Here is a 15,130-nt window from a genome sequence, read left to right as displayed (position 1 = left end):
ATATCCCAGTCCATTAAACCTTACCTTCCAATAGCCAAGTCAGTTAATAGGTCCAGTGGGGAGACATCATCATTTACATTACTGGGTCTGTGTAGAGAATGCAGATACATTGTTACCTTTTGACAAAGTGCAAACCCAAACATATTAAAGTGGATCTGAAAAAGTCAAATTAAAGAACAAATCCAGCTAACTAGTGTTAAAAGTGTTCCTGCCTCCTATCCTGCCTATTTTTAGTCTGGTCATATGATCCCATGTGTTCGTGAGGAGGAGGTGCTCAAAAATGGCTGGAAATTGTAGAAGCTGTGACATCATCCATGGACTCTAATGTCCCAGTCGTTGTCCTCTCACCTGCAGCCGCAACACACTGACACAGGGGAGCCAGAGCTGCAGATCACTTGACAGGTCCAGAGCAGACTAAAAAAGGTAAGTATACACAACTTTTTTTCACCTTTGAACAGCAGCATTGTCAGTCTGGGGGTAGTGTTAGAGGTACTAGCAGAAATTGAAACCAAACCAAAGGTTTTACATAAATAAAAGCTGATCATTGTAAGCACCCCTGTCAGCGGAAAATGCTTTGCCTCAACCCTCTAACTGCTACATCTGCAGGACGGCTTGCAATTGAAACAGACTTACTGACAGGATCACAAGGTGAAAATAGAAGAGACGGCCATCATATCTAAGAATAGGTAAGCTATGATATAATAAATGTCTGCTTGTAGGTTTATTACTACTTTAAAGTGAATCTTCAGTAATTTTTTTCAACTTTCCATCTATTAACCACTTCCCGACCAGCGCAATACATCAGCAGAATGGTGCTGGTGGGCAAAAGGGTGTACATGTACGTCACCTTTAAGAAGCAGCGATGTCGGAGCGTGCACCGCCACATTGATCATTACCGCAAGTCCCACGGGCTCTATGTCCACTGGGTGCCTGCGATCGTGTCGTGGAGAGGTAGAACGGGGAGATGCTTTTGCAACCAAGGCATTTCCCTGTTCTGCCTAGTGACAGAACAGAGATCACAGCTGTCAGGTCACCTTGAGGCGAGGTGACAGATGCACACTGTAGGGATCAGGAGTGCACCGCAAGGTTGTGGACCCTACAGCTGACTGCTGCGGACGGGAGACAGATCCCAATGGGGTTGGAGCGTAAGATTCCCTGGGGCGCGGAGTCTAAGAGCCAGCAGGTGTTCACCAGTGCCTCTAGTGGTGAGGATGGACTTGGCTGCAACTGGCTCCAGGTCGCGACCCCCAGGGTCCCTCAGCTCACACCCACAGTAGGCAACAGGAGGATAGGGATAGTGAGGGATAAAGCCAAGGTCGGGCCACAAGCAGAAAGGAATAGTCAGGGACATGCCAATAGGTCAAGATCACAGGCAAACAGGGAGACTCAAGGACACGCCAAAGTCGGAAACGGAACAACAGAAGCGCATACGGCAGGTAACAGGAAGCTAAACACACAAAGGAATACACAATGGTTGATCAGCAGGGTTGGCCTGCAGTGCACAGGTTAATACAGAGTTCTCTGATAGGAGCTAGGGTGGAGTCATGCCAGAGGATGGAATACAAAAGCAGTCAGGTGAGGGTCGGCTGGTCTCTAGAGATGAACACATGGAAACAGGTAAGCAGACCAACTCTATTGCATAACCATGACAGTACCCTCCCTCTTACGATGCCTCCCCCTCCCCCGTCTGGGTCCAGGCTTAAAGGGAAACTCCAGATGGAACCTCCCCAACAGACTAGGAGCAAAGACCTCAGATGCAGTGATCCAAGACCTCTCCTCAGGGCAGACAAGTTAGCCTGGCTGTGCGTCCAAGGAAGATTAGGGACAGGCAAAGGTAAATGGTTATGCAAACTGGAGTGAATGATCGACTCAGGTTCATAGGTGGGCCCCTCATCCAGAGTACCACATGGCCTAGAGAGTGCATCAGTCCGACTATTGCAGCACGCATCCCAGAGATCGCTATATACAGCGGGAAGAACAGAAGATACTGGGATGGTGGTAACAGGAAGTTTCTCTTTTGGGGTACCCTTGAGTAGGCAGGAAGAGGAACAGGAGGGACCCCAAGCCAGGATCTGTCCAGCAGACCAGTCAATGTGTGGAGAATGGAGCCGTAACCAAGGAAGACCTAATATGATAGGAGATGAAGCCTTAGGTAAGACAAAGAAGGATATCCACTCCTGGTGGAGTGTCCCTACTGACATCTTAACAGGAAGAGTCTGGAAGCGGATAGGGCCCCCTGGGAGAACAGTGCCATCAATCGCCAAGACCACCAATGGCGTTGTAAGGGGCAAAAGGGTAAGTCTCATGGAGGATGCAGTTTTCCAATCCATGAAATTGGCAGTGGCTCCGGAATCCAGATGTGCTGAGACCGAACAAGAGGAAGCACCGACATGAAGCAACACAGAAAGGAAAAGACGAGAAGGTGAAGGTGATATTTCAGAGTCTAATACTCCACCTTCCAGATGGATTAGCCCTGAGCGTTTTTCCGGACAAAGAGAACAAGTGTCACGGAAATGACATTTGGCCCCACAATAGAGGCATAAGCCTAGAGTTCTGCGCCTAGCGCGTTCTTCGGGAGATAACTTTGTCCGGCCCAACTGTATAGGTTCCTCAGCAGGCAGGGGACACTCCTCGGTTCGAAGAGAAGGGACTGGGAGCTCGGGCTGCCTAAAGAACGGGGAGTGCTGGCGTCTTTTTTCCAGGGCCCTCTCCTGAAAGCGAATATCGATCTGGTTACACAAGGTGATGACACTGTCCAGATCAGCAGGAAGGGATCTTCCTGCTAATTCATCCTTCACTCTATCAGAGAGGCCATGTAAAAGGGTTGCAACTAGGGCCTCATTATTCCAGCTCAATTCAGCTGTGGGAATACGGAACTGAAGAGCATACTGTCCCACAGAAGCGGACTCTTGACGGAGACGTAAAAGAGCGCTAGCCGCTGAGGAGACACGACCCAGTTCCTCGAAGATATTCCAAAAAAGTTTCAAGAAAGCAGACAGGCTAGAAACTACTGGATCATTCAGTTCCCACAGAGGGGCAGCCCAAGCTAGCGCCTCGCCGGACAGGAGGGATATAATATATGCTACTTTTGCCCGATCGGACAGGAAGTTTTGGGGCTGAAGTTCAAAATGAATTGTGCATTGGCTGAGGAAGCCCCTGTAAGCCTTGGAGTCCCCAGAGAAACGGGACGGAGCTAGCAGTAATAATGAATGAGTGGATGTGACTGGTGCGATAGGTGCAGTTGCTGACTGTACTTGAGGCTGCAGGTTCGGGGTTTCCAAGGGAGCCTGTAGCTGCTCGAAGCGGGAAGCCAGATCTTGAAGGAATCGCATCACCTGGGTCTGATGCAATTCTTGGGTCTCAAGTCTGCGAACTAAGCCCTGCAATGGATCATCTGCGGATAGCGGCACATCAGCTGGGTCCATGGCTGATCAAACTGTCAGGTCACCTTGAGGCGAGGTGACAGATGAACAGCGTAGGGATCAGGAGTGCACAGCAAGGTTGTGGACCCTACGGCTGACTGCTGCAGACGGGAGACAGATCCTACTGGGGTTGGAGCGTAAGATTCCCTGGGGCGCGGAGTCTAAGAGCCAGCAGGTGTTCACCAGCACCTCTAGTGGTGAGGATGGACTTGGCTGCAACTGGCTCGAGGTCGCGACCCCCAGGGTCCTCCAGCTCACACCCACATTAGGCAACAGGAGGATAAGGATAGTGAGGGATAAAGCCAAAGTCGGGGCCACAAGCAGACAGGAATAGTCAGGGACATGCCAATAGGTCAAGATCACAGGCAAACAGGGAGAGTCAAGGACACGCCAAAGTCGGAAACGGAACAACAGAAGCGCATACGGCAGGTAACAGGAAGCTAAACACACAAAGGAATACACAATGGTTGATCAGCAGGGTTGGCTTGCAGTGCACAGGTTAATATAGAGTTCTCTGATAGGAGCTAGGGTGGAGTCATGCCAGAGGATGGATTACAAAAGCAGTCAGGTGAAGGTCGGCTGGTCTCTAGAGATGAACACATGGAAACAGGTAAGCAGACCAACTCTATTGCATAACCTTGACAACTGCTCTCTGGCATCGAGAGCAGTGATCGCTGTCATGTTTGTTGTAGCCCCTCCCCCCACAGTTAGAATCACTCCTTAGGACACACTTGACCCCTTCATCGCACCTTAGCGGTTAACCCCTTCACTGCCAGTGTCATTTACACAGTAATCAATACATTTTTATAGCACTGATCGCTGTATAATGGTCCCAAAATAGTTTAAAAAATGTCCGATGTGTCCACCATAATGTAGCAATCCTGATAAAAATCGCAAATTGCCGCCATTAATAATAAAAAAGAAAAATAAATAAGAAAATGCCATAAAACTATCCCCTATTTTGTAGACGCTATAACTTTTGTGTGAACCAATCAATATCTGCTTTGTTGTGAATTCATGAAGAATTACATTTAATATTCACTGGCAGAGATGAGAGATTTCAATAGGCCTCAAAAAGTGGCTGGACTATAATTTTGATATTATTGAACTGTTGCCCTTTTGGAGACCTTTAAAACAAAATACTTGATCTCACACTTTTTGTTTTTCTAAATGTGCAGGGGATTAGTTATCTGTAACTTTTACAAACCCTGTGTTGAAACAAGAGACTGGAACAATGGTAGCTTTTGTCACCAAACAAAAAGATGTGTACTTATTTTGTTGGTTAGATTGAGAAGACCAAACTTGCATAGGGAATGATCACATGAAAATAACCCTTAACTAAAAAACCCCATTGTGCTCAAGTGAAGACTATTTGGACAATATACAACCATGAAGACAAAATTCAATAGCTGACACCTTGTCCAACAAAACCTATTGTGTGAATTTTCAGGGACTGGTGGACACTGGTAAACATTTATTGGACTGCTCAAAGTCCATCTCAAAACATGGCGTAAGCCCTTGTGCACACGGTCGGAGATTCCGACAACCAAATCCGTCGGATTTTGTCTGAGACGGATTTTGTCCAACGGATTTTGTCCGAAACTGTTTCATACACACGGTCGGACAAAGTTGTCGGAAAATCCGACGTGATGACATTATTTCGTTACGACGGGACTACGTTCACGCTAGTAGCCAATAGCTTTGGTGTAGGAATTTGATCTGAGCGTGTGTGGCACTTTGTCCGTTTGGAATTCTCTACACATGATCGGAGTATGTCCGATCGGAGCATTTTGTCTGAAAATTTTACCAACAAGTTGGAAAACTTGGTCGGTCGGATACTCCGATGGAAACAGTCCGATGTAGACCACACACAGTCGGAATATCCGCCAAAATGGTCCGATCGGACACATTCCGTCGGAATCTCCGACCGTGTGTACAAGGGCTTAGAGGGATATGCAAGTCAGACATATTTTAAAAGTACTCATACGTTGAATATAAGTCATTCAAATTATATGTGATGTTTGTAGGTCATAAAAGAGATATTATAATTTTACTATCTAATGATCTAAAGAACTTTGTCATAAAGAAAATATATATGAAAGAAGTGTTTTAGCAACGAATTAGTATTATGAAAAACATATAATCGTGATTATAACTGTATAAGAATTTAACCTATGTCTAGATAAACAAATATTGACTGGATACCCGAATTATACATGTATCCATATAGATAATAATTTTATGTGACTTTGATTGATATATTTAACCTATGTCCTTTCTAAATGGACTAGATTTAATAGATATACATTGATATACATATATATATAACCATTGTATACAATGGGGATTATTCAAATTATGTTAAGCGTATTTTCTATTATATTGTTTACTTTCATTCCTGAACACTAGAGATATATTCGTTAGAACATATATAAAAACGAATGCATATTACAAAAATAAAAAAAAATTTATTAACTTAAAGAGATAAAACACCAAACACATGTGAGACACCTGGTGGTTGAAGGTGCTATTACCTTAAAATCATTAGACTCCTGGGATTACATGTTGCCAATGAGGAGGGAACACATACCTTTTGGGCAGAACTTAGTATAATATTATGATCTTATTGTTTAAGAGGATATTTAACCACTTACAGACTGGACCATTTTGCTGGTCAAAGACCAGACCACTTTTTGCGATTCGGCACTGCGTAGCTTTAACTGACAATTGCGCGGTCGCGCGACGTGGTTCCCAAACAAAATTGACGTCCTTTTTTTCCCACAAATAGAGCTTTCTTTTGGTGGTATTTGATCACCTCTGCGGTTTTTATTTTTTGCGCTATAAACAAAAATAGAGCGACAATTTTGAAAAAAACGCATTATTTTTTACTTTTTCTTATAATAAATATCCCCCAAAAATATATAAAAAAAAGTTTTTTCCTCAGTTTAGGCCGATACGTAATCTTCTACATATTTTTGGTAAAAAAAAATTGCAATAAGCGATTATTGATTGCTTTGCGCAAAAGTTGTAGCGTTTACAAAATAGGGATAGTTTTATGGCATTTTTATTAATAATTTATTATTATTATTTTTTTTTTACTAGTAATGGCGGCGATCAGCGATTTTTATTGTGACTGCGACATTGTGCCAGACACAACGGACATTTTTGACACATTTTTGGGACCATTGTCATTTATACAGTAATCACTGCTATATAAATGCAGTGATTCCTGTGTAAATGACACTGGCAGTAAAAGGGTTAACCAGTGGGTGGCAGTGTAGGGGTTAAGTGTTCCTAGGGGTGTGTTACTAACTGTGGGGGGGTTGGGCTTTCATTTAGTGAACACTGATCTCTGCTCCAATCACATGGAGCAGAGATCAGCGTCACTAGTTGCTAGGCAGAATGGAGAAATGCTGTTTACAACAGCATTTCTTCATTCGGCCACTCCGTGAGAGGATCACGGGTATGCCCGCGGCGATCGAGTCCGCGGGTCCCGCGACCGGACTCACTGGGGTCCCGACCAGCGCAGGAGTGCGCTGCCGGCGGCGCGCTCCTGATGACAGGGCGGCAAATTTAAAGGGACGTACAGGTACGCCCATTTGCCTGCCCGTGCCATTCTGCCGACGTACATCGGCGTGCGCTGGTCGGCAAGTGGTTAAGAAGCACAAAAGATGATCATGGGAGAGAGAGCTTAGGGACACACCCTGAGGGGGACCCTGGGAGACCCCAGACAGCCTGACACTCATGCACCATGCATTAAAACATATTTTAACATTCATCAAATTCCTAAACTGCCATCTTACATCCTGGGAACCAGCAATCCACACAAAGAGCCATTTTGAAATGGGTAAATATGCCATGTTGATTATATCTTCTATGTTCTCTTAAATATTGATGTATTGAATATTCTTTTATTGAAAATCGTTCTCCCGAATCAATAACCGCCTTTTAGATTTTTCTCTAAATTAAATTTTTCATTATAAATTTCTTTTGGAAAAGTTGCCAATTTTATTGACAAACAAACGTCCAATTTATTTCACATTGTTAACCACTTACTTACTTACCTGCAGTATAGTAAAGGTTGGACGTGTGAAATACAGACGTTCTGTTTAATTGTCAATTATCAAAAGGTTATTGATTCTACAAGAAGTGATAATGGTGATATTAAGTCCAAGGTATTACGCCGTTTCCATTAATTATCAAGGTGTTCATGTGAAGCGATCGATATTTAAATTTCATGTAAATATTTGTTTTTTGTATGTAACTATTTTGTATGATCACTTGTCTCCGTGAATAAGTTTCACATGTATAGACTGTGTCATATAGATTGATTTTGTATCTTAAAAATATCTTCATTAAAAATTACTTAATAAATACTGTGCGGGAAAATGTCCTTAAAAAAAAAATGTAAAAGTCAGCAGCTGCAAACACTGTAGCTGCTGACTTTTAATAAGCACACGTACCTGTCCAGGGCGCCCGTGATGTCGGCCACCCGAGGCTGAGCCATCTCGGGTCCCGGCGCCGCCATTTTGGCTAAGGGAAACAGGCAGTGAAGCCTTGCGGCTTCACTGCCCGTTTATTTTTTGCGCTATAAACAAAAAAAGAGCAGCAATTTTGAACAAAAAGCATTATTTTTTACTTTTTGCTATAATAAATACCTCCAAAAAATATATATAGAAACATGTTTTTTTCCTTGGTTTAGGCCGATATGCATTCTTCTACATATTTTTGGTTAAAAAAAAATTGCAATAAGCTGCTGTGCCTTTTAAAGTGGAGGGCCACCCTGAAAAAAATATACATAAAAAATTTGAAAAAAAAATCAGAAAAAAAAATGAAATTTTTTTTTTCTTCTTGATCATACATCACGGGACACAGGAGCTCATTACATAGTGGGTTATATAGGCACCTCTGGTGATTGGACACTGGTTAACCCCAATTAAGGAGAATTCCTCCCCTATATAACCCCTCCCATATGGGAGGCACCTCAGTTTTGTAGCAAAGCAATAGGAAATCACGTAAAACCCAAGAGGGGCGGGAGCCCTGTGTACCGTAATGTACTCTCAAGAAAAGGATTTTACAGGTAAGCTGTATATAAAAATCCTATTTTCTTGATCATACATCATGGGACACAGGAGCTCATTACATAGTGGGATGTCCCAAAGCAATGCTCAGATTGAGGGGAGGGAGACACAGATCATAATTATAGACCGCCATGGACCGGAGGACCTAAACTTCAGCCTGTAGTACACTGCGCCCAAAGGCGATATCCTCTTGCCCTCTGACATCCACCTGATAGAATCTGGTGAATGTGTGGACTGATGACCAAGTTGCAGCCTTACAGATCTGAGCCAGGGAGGCCTGGCGATGCACTGCCCAAGAAGCACTTACAGCCCTAGTAGAGTGCGCTTTCACTCGAAAAGGAGGGATTTTCCCTTTAACACTATAGGCCTGAGAAATAATCTGTCTAATCCACCTCGAGAGAGAGTGGACTTTGATGCAGTCTGGCCCTTCCTAGGGCCTTCCGGCAAAATAAATAAGCAATCAGTTTTCCTTATCTGAGCAGTTGCTTGAAGATAGATACCAATTGCCCTAACCATATCCAAAGTGTGCAAAGATTCTTCTTCTGCGGACTGTGGGTCCGGAAAAAAGGATGGTAGGATTACATCTTGATTCAAATGGAATCCCGAAACCACCTTAGGTAGAAAGGACCTGTTGGGACGCATGACCACCCAGTCCTTATGAATAATTAGATACGGCTCTTTGCTGGATAGAGCTGCTAGTTCTGACACTCTTCTAGCCGTGGATATGGCTACCAAGAAAACCAATTTTTTAGTCAGAAGAACTAATGAAGCCAGATGCAAAGGTTCAAATGGTTGCCCCTGCAAAGCCGAGAGAACCAAATTCAGATCCCATGGGCATACTGGAGGTTTGACTGGTGGCCTTATCCGCATAGCCCCCTGGATGAAAGCCCACACCAGGGAATGCGATGCAAGTGGCTTCTGAAAAAACACTGACAAGGCCGAAATCTGCACCTTGATAGTGCTTATGGCCAAATTCATTTCTAGGCCTGACTGGAGGAAGGTCTAGATCCTGCTAATGACATACTTTCTAGGATGCCATTCCCTGAGTTCACACCAGGAAACATATGCCCTCAAGATTTTGTAGTAAATAAGCCTGGAGGCCGGCTTTCTGGCATTGACCAGAGTAGAAAGGACTGGCCCCGAAAGGCCACGGTCTCTCAGAATGTGGGTCTCAGCAGCCAAACCGTCAAATTCAGACTGTGTAAAGCAGGATGGTAAATTGGACCCTGTGAGAGCAGATCTGGCCAGAGAGGGAGGATCCATGGCCTGCCTACTGCCAACTTCATGATCTCTGCGTACCACGGTCGCCTGGGCCAAGCCGGGGCTACCAAAAGAACTGATTTTGTCTCCCTCTTGACTCTTCCCAGGAACCATGACAGAAGCGGGCATGGGGGAAGGCATAAATCAGATTGTACTGATCCCAGGGAACTGTCAGAGCATCTGACCCCTGAGCAAGTGCATCTCTTATTCTTGACACGAATTTGTCCAGTTTTCTGTTGAACCTGGACGCAAACAGATCTAGGTCTGGAGTACCCCACCTGCGACATATGTTCCAAAACACATCGGGGTGCAGAGCCCATTCTCCTGGGCACAACTGCTGGTGGCTCAGAAAATCCGCCTGACAATTTTCCACTCCTGGAATGAAGACTGCAGAAAGGCATGGAACATGCTTTTCTGCCCAGACAAGTATGCGATTCACCTCTTTTTGCGCAACCAGACTCCTGGTACCGCCCTGGTGATTGATATAGGCCACTGCTGTGGCATTGTACAGACCCCGTAGTCTGTAAGACCACTTTATGAGAGCCATATAAACTGCCTGGATCTCCAAGACATTTATGAGCAATAGCTTCTCGATCGCAGACAATTTCCCCTGCGAGCACGTCTCCTCCAACACTGCTCCCCAGCTTGTCAGGCTGGCATCTGTCGTAATAATCTTCCATGGAAGAGGAAGAAAAGTCTTGCCTTTCAGCAAATTCTCGGTTTGTAACCACCAGACGAGACTCTTTCGTGTCCCTGGGGATAGACGCATAGGAAGATCCAAGGACTGGGGCTTTCTGTTCCAAGCCGCAAGGATGCATTTTTGCAGAGGCCTTGAGTGGAACTGGGCGAATGGAACGGCCTCAAAGGAGGCAACCATTTTCCCTAACAGTCTCATGCACAACCGTATGGGGGAAGATCTCCTGCCCAGAATTAGGCGCACCAGATCCTCAATGACCAAGGCTTTTGGCCTTGGAAGAAACACCTTGCCCTGAGCGGTGTCGATAAGCATACCCAGGTATTCCAACCTGGTAGCAGGCTGTAGGGACGACTTTTCTAGGTTTATAATCCAACCTAGGCGTTCCAGGTGTTCTAGCGTTCTGATAACACTGTGGTTCAGGAATGCTACTGTTTTCCTAATGAGAAGCAAATCGTCTAGATAAGCCATGACAGCTATACCCTGAGCTCTTAGGTTTGCCAAGAGAGGGTCCAGAATCTTTGTGAAGACTCGAGGGGCCGTAGCGAGCCCGAACAGCAAGGCCACAAATTGAAAATGGTGCCGCTCTACCGCGAACCTTAGATACTTTTGGTGTGCGGGAAAAATTGGCACATGGAGATATGCATCCTTGATGTCTTTTGATGCCATAAACTCTCCCCCTTGCAGGGAGGAGACCACAGCGCGAATTGACTGCATTCGGAAGGACCGGATGCGTAAAAACCGGTTCAGATCCTTTAGATCCAGGATAGGTCTGACACTTGCATTTGGCTTCGGAATGGTGAAGAGATTCGAGTAAAACCCTGAACCTTGTTCTTTTGGGTCCACTTCTACTATCACCCCCTGGGATAGTAAGTGATCTAAGGCCAGAAATAGCGGTTTTTGCTTTACTGGGTCCCTGAGGATCCTTGTCCTTAGAAAGCTAGAAGGTGGAATCTCCTGAAACTCTAGCTTGTAGCCCAGAGATACCGAAGAGATCACCCACTTGTCCCGGATCTCTTCCTGCCAGGCTTCCGCAAACTGCAGGAGCCTTCCCCCCACTCGGCCTAGCGGGGGCGCCCCTTCACAAGGAATTTTTTGGGCTCTGCTTGGCAGGCTTTCGCCCCCAAGATTTCTTCTGCCCCTGGGCCCGGCCTTGAGCCTTTCCTGTAGAGGAGGGTTGAGAAGGCCGTCGCCACTGCTTAGAGCTTGATGCTCCGGGAGTGAGAGAGAACGCCTAAATGAAGGACGCTTGCTCCTTTTGACTAGGAGGAGAGTAGATTTACCCCCTGAAATTTTTTGGACGAATTTGTCTAATTCTTCTCCAAACAAATGTTCTCCTTTAAACGGGAACCCAATCAAATGCTTCTTGCATGATAGCTCAGCTGCCCAATTCTTTAGCCATAGGGCCCTTCGCATGTGTACCAACAGGAGAGACAAACGAGATGCTTGTTGGACAGAATCCAAAATCGCATCAATCATGAAACACAGAATTTGAGGTATTGCTGCATAATTCTCCACTTCCTCACTGGATGCTTGACCTGTTCCTTGAGGAACTGACACAACCCCACGGCTGCGACTGTAGGTTGCACTACAGCACCAGTCATGGAAAAGGAGACTTTATACCTGAGCATTATCCAACGGACAGGTCAGGTTTTTATTCACGCAAGAAACAGTCGCATCGACAGATGGAACCCCCCATTTCTTGGTGAAACTTTCCTCCAGAGGATACTGCATAGAAAACCTTTTAGGAGGAGCAAACAGTTTATTGGGATGTCCCCAATCCTCATACAACAATTTATCCATTAAAGGATGAATTGGAAAGGAAAAAGCAGTCTGTGGGACTTTCCTGACTCCCAGGGAAGAAACAGAGGACATAGCGACTTCAGCAGCAGGCATTCTGAATGTGGTACGCACCAATTCAGTATAATACTGCACCTGTTTTCTGAGCGCCTGGGAGGAGGGGACTCTCTCCTCTTCCTCTGATTCCTCCGACTGCTCAAGATCCCTGTCCCAAGATAGGGATCTCTCCTCATTGTCGGAAGAATCATCTGAAAGAGGAATCTCAGCAGAGGGAGGGGATCTACCCCTTTTCCTGCTATCTTTCAGGGAAGCAGAAATAAAATTCATGATTCTCCCTTCAAAACCCTCCAATGTAGCCCTAAGGGAGTCCTCAGTGACGGGCTGAGACATTAGGAGAGACTGCAAAACCTGACAGGGGCACTGACTCATCCTGTGAGGCTGGCTCCAGTCTTGCAGGGGGGGATGGTAACTTACAGGCATTTTTAGAACCCCTGGACCTAGGCTGTGATTTACCAGTGCCCTTGTTACCTCCCCCTGAGACCCTCTTACGAGGAGACATACAGTGCCTTGCGAAAGTATTCTGCCCCCTTGAACTTTTCAACCTTTTGCCACATTTCAGGCTTCAAACATAAAGATATAAAATTTTAATTTTTTGTGAAGAATCACCAACAAGTGGGACACAATTGTGAAGTGGAACGAAATCTATTGGATAATTTAAACTATTTTAGCAAATAAAAAACTGAAAAGTGGTGCGTGCAAAATTATTCGGCCCCTTTACTTTCAGTGCAGCAAACTCACTCCAGAAGTTCAGCGAGGATCTCTGAATGATCCAATGTTGTCCTAAATGACTGATGGTGATAAATAAAATTCACCTGTGTGTAATCAAGTCTCTGTATAAATGCACCTGCTCTGTGATAGTCTCAGGGTTCTGTTGAAAGCGTAGAGAGCATCACGAAGACCAAGGAACACACCAGGCAGGTCCGTAATACTGTTGTGGAGAAGTTTAAAGCCGGATTTGGATACAAAAAGATTTCCCAAGCTTTAAACATCCCAAGGAGCACTGTGCAAGCGATCATTTTGAAATGGAAGGAGTATCAGACCACTGCAAATCTACCAAGACCTGGCCGTCCCTCTAAACTTTTAGCTCAGACAAGAAGAAGACTGATCAGAGATGCAGCCAAGAGGCCCATAATCACTCTGGATGAACTGCAGAGAACTACAGCTGAGGTGGGAGAGTCTGTCCATAGGACAACAATCAGTCGTACACTGCACAAATCTGGCCTTTATGGAAGAGTGGCAAGAAGAGAGCCATTTCTCAAAGATATCCATAAAAAGTCTAGTCTAAAGTTTGCCACAAGCCACCTGGGAGACACACCAAACATGTGGAAGAAGGTGCTCTGGTCAGATGAAACCAAAATCCAACTTTTTGCCCACAATGCAAAACGATATGTTTGGCGTAAAAGCAACACAGCTCATCACCCTCAACACACCATCCCCACTGTCAAACATGGTGGTGGCAGCATCATGGTTTGGGCCTGATTTTCTTCAGCAGGGACAGGGAAGATGGTTAAAATTGAGGGGAAGATGGATGCAGCCAAATACAGGACCATTCTGGATGAAAACCTGTTGGAGTTTGCAAAAGACCTGAAACTGGGACGGAGATTTATCTTCCAACAAGACAATGATCCCAAACATACAGCAAAATCAACAAAGGAATGGTTCACAAATAAACGTATCCAGGTGTTAGAATGGCCAAGTCAAAGTCCAGACCTGAATCCAATCGAGAATCTGTGGAAAGAGCTGAAAACTGCTGTTCACAAACGCTCTCCATCCAACCTCACTGAGCTTGAGCTGTTTTGCAAGGAAGAATGGGCAAGAATTTCAGTCTCTCGATGTGCAAAACTGATAGAGACATACCCCAAGCGACTTGCAGCTGTAATCGCAGCAAAAGGTGGCTCTACAAAGTATTAACACAAGGGGGCCGAATAATTTTGCACGCCCCACTTTTCATTTTTATATTAGTTAAAAAAGTTTCAAAAATCCAATAGATTTCGTTCCACTTCACAATTGTGTCCCACTTGTTGGTGATTCTTCACAAAAAATAAAAATGTTATATCTTTATGTTTGAAGCCTGAAATGTGGCAAAAGGTTGAAAAGTTCAAGGGGGCCGAATACTTTCGCAAGGCACTGTAGTCCTAAGCTACAAAGCAGAGGTACTAGTACAAAGTGCAAGCAAGCTCTGGGCTTTTTAAATCTGCCGCCTGGCGCCTGCGCAGTACAGCGCCGTGCACACCGACGTGCGCGGCTCACAACCACACTCCCCCCTCCTCCATTAGCCCAGGAGTGCGCTCGCGTGCGTGCACGAGGACCGCCAGAATCCAGGGGGAAAGGGAATCTCCACCTGAGCTGCGTGGGACCCCCAGACTACGTGGGACCCCTGTATTACCTATATTGTGGCAGGGATTGCAGTGGAGACGTGAGACATCTGGAGAACCAGGCTTCACTGAGCGTGTGTACTGAAAGGCATGTAAATATGCATCAGGCTGCTCTTACTCCCTCTAGTGGTGGAAACCAGGTAAGACATACTACTACTCAATTGAAGAAATCCATAATATATATAGGATTAACTTCCCTTACCTGTCCTCGCCGCAGGAATTGCTGAAAACAGACAGATTCCAGCCTTCACCCATCACGGCGGGTAGAGTTGTGCCATCCTTCAGGTTTTTTTGGGGTTCTTTCTCAGAAGAACCTCCTACCTGGACCTTGTAAAAGACTCTGCCAGAAACTTAAGTGCCACTATGAAAATAGTACACCAAGTCTGGTTTTCCCAGAGCCCAGTCTTCCAATAGGAGAGGACTTAGAGGCAAAACCTT

At 45.3% G+C, this 15,130-nt stretch overlaps 1 protein-coding gene across 1 annotated transcript in view; it reads right to left on the bottom strand.

Annotated features, from left to right (window-relative positions):
- The window catches only part of LOC143973607 (histo-blood group ABO system transferase-like), a 354,850-nt gene that overhangs the window by 198,511 nt on the left and 141,209 nt on the right, over positions 1-15,130 (bottom strand). The window contains exon 4 of the mRNA XM_077474459.1: positions 25-87. Coding sequence (XP_077330585.1) covers positions 25-87 — 63 coding nt within the window. The remainder of the gene's footprint in view (positions 1-24; positions 88-15,130) is intronic.

The sequence above is a fragment of the Lithobates pipiens genome, unplaced genomic scaffold (genome assembly GCF_037356315.1).
Source record: "Lithobates pipiens isolate NorthernLeopardFrog02 unplaced genomic scaffold, aLitPip1_a1.2 Scaffold_85, whole genome shotgun sequence".
Classification (NCBI taxonomy): Eukaryota; Metazoa; Chordata; class Amphibia; order Anura; family Ranidae; genus Lithobates; species Lithobates pipiens.
Note: the sequence above shows the minus strand (reverse complement) of the source record. Positions and strands in the feature narration are given on the sequence as shown.